Genomic DNA, 8,686 nt, shown 5'->3' on the forward strand with positions numbered 1-8,686 from the left:
GGCTGGGCGCGGTGGCTCATGCCTGTAATCCCAGAACTTTGGGAGGCCGAGGCGGGTGGGTCACAAGGTCAGGAAATCATTGAGACCATCCTGGCTAAAAGAGTGAAACCCCGTCTCCACTAAAAATACAGAAAATTAGCCAGGTGTGGTGGCATGCACCTGTAGTCCCAGCTACTCGGGAAGCTGAGGCAGGAGAATTGCTTGAATCCGGGATGCGGAGGTTGCAGTGAGCCGAGATCGTGCCACTGCACTCCAGCCTGGGAGACAAAGTGAGGTTCCATCTCAAAAAAAGAAAAAAATAAAATTAGGCAGGCATGGTGGTGTGCACCTATAATCCCAGCTACCTGGGAGGCTGAGGCAGGAGAATTGCATGAACCCAGGAGGCGGAGGTTGCAGTGAGTCAAGATTGTGCCATTGCACTCCAGCCTGGGCAAAAAGGTTGAAACTCCATGTCAAAAGATTTAAAAAATGACTTACTTTAGGTGAGCACTTACCATGTGCCAAGGCACTGTTCTACGAAACACACATGGATTAATTCATGGAACTATCCCATAAGTCTGTGGGGTAGGTCCTATCATTATGCCCATTATACAGCTGAGAAAACTGAGGCCCAGAGGTGTTAAGCCATTTGCCCAAAATTGCACAGATAAAAAGTAGCAGAGCTGAGATTTGAATCTGTGTTCAAATCATAACTGCTTCACTATACTGTTTTTCAGAGAGCCTGAGAGAGCCCCAGCCCTCAGTCTCCATGGATTCCCTTATAAATCCTCATCACAACTCTAGGGAAATAGCCTTATTATCGTTCTTGTTATTGATAAAGACAGTGAGGCCACCAGAGGGTGAAGTCTACCTCTTTTTTGTTTGTTGTTGTTGTTATTGTTGTTTGTAGAGATGGGGTCTTGCTTTGTTACCCAGGTTGGTCTCAAACTCCTGGCCTCGAGCAACCCTCCCACCTCAGCCTCCTAAATAGCTGGGATCACAGGTGCACACCACTGTGCTTGGCTAATTTTTGTATTTTTAGTAGAGTCAAGGTGTTACCATGTTGCCCAAGCTGGTCTCAAACTCCTAGGCTCAAGTGATTCTCCTGCCTCAGCCCCCCAAAGTGCTGGCATTACAGGCATGAGCCACCACGCCTAGCTAGCTTTTTAACTTCTGTGGAAACTCTTTCATCTGAATGCCAATAAAGTATTATTATCATCATTATTAAGATCATCATCACCTTATTGAGCATATAGTAAGTGCCAGGCCTTGTTCTAAACCCATTACAAGAATTAAATCACTGGATGTAAAAACAAGCCTATGAGGTAAGTACTATTCTCCCCATTTCACAGATGAGAAAATAGAGACACATATAGGCAAAGTCTCTTGCTGGGGGTCATGAGTGAGCTAGAACTTGATCTCCAGGTTTGGTTTTGTTTTTGTTTTTGTTTTCTGAGACAGAGTCTTGCTCTGTAGCTCAGACTGAAGTGTAGTGGCACAGTCTCGACTCACTACGGCCTCCACTTCGTGGGTTCCAGCGATTCTCCTGCCTCGGCCTCCCAAGTAGCTGTGATTACAGGTGCACGCTACAACGCCCAGCAAACTTTTTATATTTTTAGTACAGACGGGGTTTCACCGTGTTGGCCAGGCTGGTCTTGAACTCCTGACCTCAAGTGATCTGCCCGCCTCGGCCTCCCAAAGTGCTGGGATTACAGGCATTAGCCACCGTGCTCAGCTGATCTCCAGGACTTTCTACCCCCATGCCAGGCTCTTCATATCAGTTCCAACCACTTGGGTCTCCCAGTCCCAGCCCTTACCTCCCAGTCCCAACCACCCCAGCCCCTCACCTGAAATTCTTCTTCCAGTACCACCATCTGCCGGTCTTTGTCCACCTTCACTGGGGAGGTGTGGCACACAGGGATTAGACACTCCCCCAATCCACAGGGTACACGAGCCCAGCCCTCCTTATTGGCCCCCACCACCGTCCTCCCATCCTTCCATGAGGGAAGATGCCACTCACTTATGATGGCTGCATTGTCTGTCTCTTTTCGGAAGCGGAATTTCCTCAGCTTTTCTGTTAGCTCTGGGTCTACCTCGCACACCACCAGAGAGTCAGACTGCCAGAAGGACCCAGGAAGAGCTGAGATGGTCTGGCCTCAGCCCTCACCCCTTCCCCAAACCTCAGTTTCTCCATCCACTCATGAAGAGGAGTGTTGCACCGGCCCATCTGATGCCTTTGTGAACACTGAGAAAAGGCACCCTTCCCGCAGAGGAGGTACCCCTCACCAGCTCGCTCAGCTTGGGGCGCGGAGCAGGGGCTGGATTCCCCTTCTCCACGGGGACCCCTGGGGGACAGTCAAGGAGATGCAGAGATCCACTTCCTGGGCCTAAACCCAGAGCCACTGTCTCTCTGTCCTCCCAGCCAGGCTGTTCGCCACAGTTGTGTCCCCTTCCCGGCCTGTGACCTCCATCCCATAGCCTGACCTTCGCCCAGGTGTCCTCCGACCCCAGCCCCAGCTCTTCCCATAGGACCCCTGTCCCCTGACCATGGTTGTTCTGTCCACAGGCCTCTTCTTTTCTCAGTTCCGCTGTCTTCTAGGGGTGGGGACCGGGGTTGCAGAGGGGGCAGGCTGTGCAGTAGGAGGAAGGTTTCATGCAACACCACATCCTGTTTATGCCCTTTCTGGGACAACTGTCACAGAGGGCTCCTCCCCCTCCTTCCTTCCCCTCATCTGCCAGGACCTGTCAGGAAATCGCTCAGACCAGGGTTCAAAAGCTTCCTTGCTGTGTGACCCTAGCTAAGTAACTTCACCCCTCTGATTTGAGATTGTGGTGAGGATGGAAATAGCTTCACATCGGCTGGCCACGGTGGCTCACACCTGTAATGCCAGCACTTTGGGAGGCCAAGGCGGGCAGATCACCTGAGGTCAGGAGCTGGAGACCAGCCTGGCCAACATGGCGAAATCCCGTCTCTACTAAAAATACAAAATATTAACCGGGCTTGGTGGTGCATGCCTGTAATCCCAGCTACTCAGGAGGCTGAGGCAAGAGAATTGTTTGAATCAGGAAGGTGGAGGGTGCAATGAGCTGAGATCGCGCAACTGCACTCCAGCTTGGGCAACAAGAGGGAAACTCTGTCTCAGTAAATATAAATAAAAATAAATAAATAGCTTCACATAGCTGCCAGCATGGCAGATACAATAGATACTAAAAACGGGCTGGGCACAGTGGCTCACACCTGTAATCCTAGCACTTCAGGAGGCCAAGGTGGGCAGATCATGAGGTCAGGAGATCGAGACCATCCTGGCTAACACGGTGAAATCCCGTCTCTACTAAAAATACAAAAAAAAAATTAGCCGGGCATGGTGCTTGTAGTCCCAGCTATTGGGGAGGATGAGGCAGGAGAATGGCATGAACCCAGGAGGCGGAGCTTGCAGTGAGTTGAGATCATGCCACTGCACTCCAGCCTGGGCGACAGAGGACGACACCATCTCAAAAAATATATATACACACTAAAACGAACTATTTTGCTCCTCCCCTCCTCCAGGCAGCCTTCCTGGATTGACCCCCATCTGGGATATTTGAATTTCAGGGCTGAAAAAGGGGAGTTCAGTCTTTTGCTGGTCAGACTGATGCCCATTATGTCAATGGCAAAATGGGGACCAGAGGGGCAACCCCACACTGCCTGGGTAATGGTGACTTTTTTCCTGCACTTTTTCAATCTCACTAGCCTTGCAATGACCTATGAGGCCCTGCAACAAGGGAGCTCAATCCTGTCAGACTAGTACCCACTTTTTTTTTTTTTTTGAGACAGGGTCTCACTCTGTCACCCAGGATGGAGTGCAGTGGTGCCATCTCAGTTCACTGCAACCTCCGCCTCCCAGGTTCAAGCCATTCTCTGGCCTCAGCCTCCCAGGTAGCTGGGACTACAGGCATGTGCCACTATGCCTGGCTAATTTCTGTATTTTTAGTAGAAATGGAGTTTCACCATGTTGACCACGTTGGTCTCGAACTCCTGACCGCAAATGATCCACCTGCCTCGGCCTCCCAAAGTGCTGGGACTCCAGTTGTGAGCCACTGTGAGCCACCGTGCCCGGCCATTTTTTTTAATTGAGTATTTTTGCACTGCCCCCTTTTCCCATCCCGAAATAAAATTCCTAGATAATATAACCTACTTACACACATAAATTCAAAAAAATCAATATAATGTCCTGACTGTCATATAAAGAAGAAATAAAAGGAAAGTAGTTCACACGAAAACCATATGTATTTCAGTGAGAAAATAAAAGCAAACAAAAGGGAATTTTCACAGGTTCCTAGGCCCACTGTGATTGGCCCACTTCCCTCCAGTGGGCAAACCCCGGACCCTACACTGGACTCTACCCCTTTACCTACATCTCTGCAGCTAGCCTCCCTTTCTCTCTTGTCTCACCAATATCCCCATGCCTCCTGGATCTTTCTCCTTAGTCTCCATGTAGTGTTACTTCTTCCATCTTAATTTTTTTTTTCTCTTGTTTTTTTCTTTTGAGACAGGGTCTCAAAAAAAAAAAAAAAAAAAAGACAGGGTCTCATTCTGTCACCCAGGCTGGAGTGCAGTGGTGCAATCATAGCTCACTGTAACCTCCAACTTCTCAGCTCAAGCCACCTTCCCATCTTGGCCTCCTAGGTAGCTGAGACTATAGTCATGCAGCACCATGCCTAGCCAATTTTATTTTTTATTTTTGTAGAGACAGGATCTCACTATGTGGCCCGCGCTGGCCTCAAACTCCTGGCCTCAAGCGATCCTCCTGCCTCAGCCTCTCAATGTGCAGGGATTACAGGCGTGAGCCACCGAGTCTGGCCTCTTCCACCTTAAAAATATAAAACCTTATCTCCTGTCCAGCTGCTGCTCACTCATTTCCTTCCCTTTTCCGCAAGATTTCTCAAAAGAATCATCTACATTGCTGTCTCCAATTTCTCCTCCCAGTTTCCTCTTCTGCCTTTTCCAACCAGCCTTTCCCCCATACTCCTCTCGGCTGACATGCCCTTGTCAAGGTCACCCACGCACTCCACGGTGCTGGATCTAATGGTCACACCTCAGTTCTCCTCAGCCACATCTGACACAGCCCATCACTCCCTGTTCCCTGAAACATCATCTTCACGACACCACACTGGTTCTCTTTTCTTTTTTTTTTTTTTTTTTTGAGACAGGGGTCTCGCTCTGTCACCCAGGCTGGAGTACAGTGGCACCATTTCAGCTCACTGCAACCTCCACCTCCTGGGTTCAAGCGATTGTCTCACCTCAGCCTCCCAAGTAGCTGGGATTACAGGCATGAGCCACCACAGCCAGCTATTTTTTTTTTTCTTGAGATGGAGTCTGTCTCTGTCGCCCAGGCTGGAGTGCAGTGGCACAATCTTGGCTCACTGCAACCTCCGCCTCCCGAGTTCAAGCAGTTCTCCTGCCTCAGCCTCATGAGTAGCTGGGATTAAAGGTGCATGCCACCACAACCAGCTAATTTTTGTATTTCTAGTAGAGATGGGGTTTCACCATGTTGGTCAGGCTAGTCTTGAACTCCTGACCTCGTGATCTGCCTGCCTCAGCTTCCCAAAGTGCTAGGATTACAGGCATGAGCCACCGCGCCTAGCCATATTTTTGTATTTTTAGTAGAGACAGGGTTTTACCATGTTGGCCAGGCTGGTCTCGAACCCTCCCATGGGCCAGACACAGTGGCTCATGCCTGTAATCCCAGCACTTTGGGAGGCCAAGGCAAGAGAATTGCTTGAGACCAGGAGTTCAAGACCAGCCTGGGCAACATAGCAAGACCCTGTCTCTACAAAAAAATTTTAAAAGTAGCTGGGCATGGTGGCATGTGTCTGTAATCCCAAGTACCAGCTACTTGCGAGGCTGAGGTTGGGAAGATCACTTGAGCCCACGAGTTTGAGGCTGCAGTGAGCTAGATCGCACCACTGCACTCCAGCCCAGATGACAGAGTGAGATCCTGTCTCTAAAAAACAAACAGCAGGCCGGGTGTGTTGGCTCATGCCTGTAATCCCAACACTTTGGGAGGCTGAGGCGGGCAGATCACTTGAGTCCAGGAGTTTGAGACCAGCCTGGGCAACATGGTGAAACCCCATTACTACTAAAAATACAAAACTTAGCCAGGGGTGATGGCATATGGCTGTAGTTCCAGCTACTCCAGAGGCTGAGGCAGGAGAATCACTTGAGCCCAGGAGACAGGGGTTGCAGTGAGCCGAGGTTGCAGTTAGCCACGATTGCACCACTACAGTCCAGCCTGGGCAACAAAGTGAGACCCTGCCACACACATACACACATACATACCCTAACAATGACAAAAATACTAAGTTATCTGTCACCACCCCTACCCCATTGCCTCTTGGACCTTGCCCTTCATTGGCCCTCCTTTTTGCTCACTCCACTCCAGCAATGCTGGCCTCTTTGTGGTTCTGTGAATGATCCTACCACATGGCCTTTGCACTTGCTGTTTTCTCTTTCTGGAACCCCCTCTTTCTCCTTCATTCCTTCAGATTTCTGTTTCAGTCTCACCTAATGAAAGAGGCCTTTCCCCATGTAAATTAACTCTGGCTGCATCACTCCATTCTCTTAGCTGCTTTCTTGCTATTTATTTATTTGTTTGTTTATTTAGAGACATAGTCTGTCACCTGGGCTACAGTGCAATGGCAAATCTCAGCTTATTGCAACCTCCGCCTCCCGGGTTCAAGTGATTCTCCTGCCTCACCCTCCTGAGCAGCTGGGACTACAGGCACGTGCCACTATGCCCAGTTAATTTTTGGCATTTTTAGTACAGACAGGGTTTTGCCACTTTGGCCAGGCTGGTCTCAAACTTCTGGCCTCAAGTGATCCACCGGCCTCAGCCTCCCAAAGTGCTGGAATTACAGGGGTGAGTCACCATGCCAGGCCACTGCTTTCTTTTTCTCCTTGGAAAGTAACACAAAGTAACACTGTATTTCCTTATTGTTTGTGTCCCCAGGAACTAGAATGTAAGTTTTTTTTGTTTTTTTTTTTTTTTGAGATGGAGTTTCACTGTTGTTGCCCAGGCTGGAGTGCAATGGCATGATCTCGGCTCACTGCAACCTCTGCCACCCGGGGTTCAAGCAATTATCCTGCCTCAGCCTCCCAAGTAGCTGGGACTACAGGCATGCGCCACCACGCTCCGCTAATTTTGTATTTTTAGTAGAGACAGGGTTTCACATCATGTTGGTCAGACTGGTCTCGAACTCTGATCTCAAGTGATCCTTGGCCTCCCATAATGCTGGGATTACAGGTATGAGTCACTGCACTCATCCTACTGTTGTATTTTTAGCACCTTAAGCAGAGCCTGGCACATATTGGATACTCAAGAAATATTATTGAATGAATTAATGAACCAGCAGTTATCGAGCACAATCATTTTATATAGTGTGAAGGCTGTTGCTTAAATGCAGGAGGTAGTGGATGGGGTTTGTGACATGGCCCCACCCTGGTGAAATGGCCTTTCCTCAAAGTGTCTATAATGCCACATTGTCCTGGTTTTCCTCTCTCTGGTTGCCCTTTTCAATATTCATCGACAGTGTCAATTCCTTTGCTCAAATCCTGCCTCTCCGTTTCAGAGTTCTGTTCATTCCCTGTCTCCAGTGATCCTTCACACCCTCCCCGCGCTAGACCCCTAACTCCCACAGCCTCAATTACCATCTTTGACGATCCTTAAATCTTGGTCTCCAGCCTCAGTTTCTATCTTAAGCTCCAGACCTGGGGTTTGTGTACCTCCTGGACCTCGCTGCTAGGCATCCACATTGGGCTTAGTATCTTCCCAACCCGCTTCTCCTCTAAGGCCCAATCTCCTGGCCAGAGGGCCTGGTTCTAAACTTTTCTCCCCCTTTCACTCCATGGCCAGCCAGTTTCAGGCCCGTTTGCTCTGCCTCCAGGGCGTCCCTCCCACCTGCACCTCCTTCCCTCCCCACAGTCCCTCCCTTGTGCAAACCCCCCTCTTTCTTCCCCAATCCCTCCCCCAGCTGCCTCCCTGGACTCCCGACCCCGTTTCATTCCCTCCAATCCGCCCTCCATGTATAAGCCAGAGAGACATCTCTCCAAAACCCCCGACTCACCATGATCCTCCCCACCTTGAAGCCCTTCAGGGCTCCCTAGTGCCCTCGGGACAAGTCCAAACTCTCTCAAGTGGCCAAACAACTGGCCTCTGCTCGTTCCTCACCCCTCCCTGTCTTCAACTCGACCCTTGACCCCGACTGGCTCTCTGAGTGCTTGTAACAAGCCAGATCTCTGTCACCGAGAGCCTTCTGAACACAGATCCCTCTGATTAGTTCACCCAGACCCAAGACAGTTTGTGGAACGCCCAGATCACAACCAAAGTCATAGCAACAACTCCCGTTTATTGACGGCCTCCTTGATCCCGAGCGCTTTCCGTGCATTCTCTTCCCACCCTAACGGCTAGATCTCGCCTCGCCATTCCCATCGGAAAGAGCAAGCGGCAGGCCAGAACAGCGCGATGAGAAAGCCGAGCCCCGAGAAGCCCGAATGCAGCCGCCTACCGGGGACAGCGTTGGGTGGGGCGGGCCACCCAAGGGGCGGGGAAGAGGAGGCCTGGAACGCCTGAATCGGGAACTGTGCCTTAGCTCCCGGCAGCTGGGGTGGACGCGCGCGAGCCTGCCCCCTGCGGGCCTGGAGGCCCAATCCCAGGCTCCGCCGGGCCCG

General features: G+C 50.5%; 1 protein-coding gene across 1 annotated transcript in view; it reads right to left on the reverse strand.

Annotated features, from left to right (window-relative positions):
• GMFG (glia maturation factor, gamma) overlaps positions 1-2,738 on the reverse strand; it is a 7,740-nt gene extending 5,002 nt beyond the window's left edge. The window contains exons 1-3 of the mRNA XM_011952530.1: positions 2,526-2,738; positions 2,000-2,096; positions 1,827-1,876 (exon numbers count right to left, since the gene is read on the reverse strand). Of these exons, the coding sequence (XP_011807920.1) occupies positions 1,827-1,876; positions 2,000-2,096; positions 2,526-2,528 (150 nt within the window). The 5' untranslated portion in view covers positions 2,529-2,738. The remainder of the gene's footprint in view (positions 1-1,826; positions 1,877-1,999; positions 2,097-2,525) is intronic.
• Between the last annotated feature and the right edge of the window lie 5,948 nt (positions 2,739-8,686).

The sequence above is a fragment of the Colobus angolensis genome, unplaced genomic scaffold (assembly GCF_000951035.1).
Source record: "Colobus angolensis palliatus isolate OR3802 unplaced genomic scaffold, Cang.pa_1.0 Scaffold34, whole genome shotgun sequence".
Classification (NCBI taxonomy): Eukaryota; Metazoa; Chordata; class Mammalia; order Primates; family Cercopithecidae; genus Colobus; species Colobus angolensis.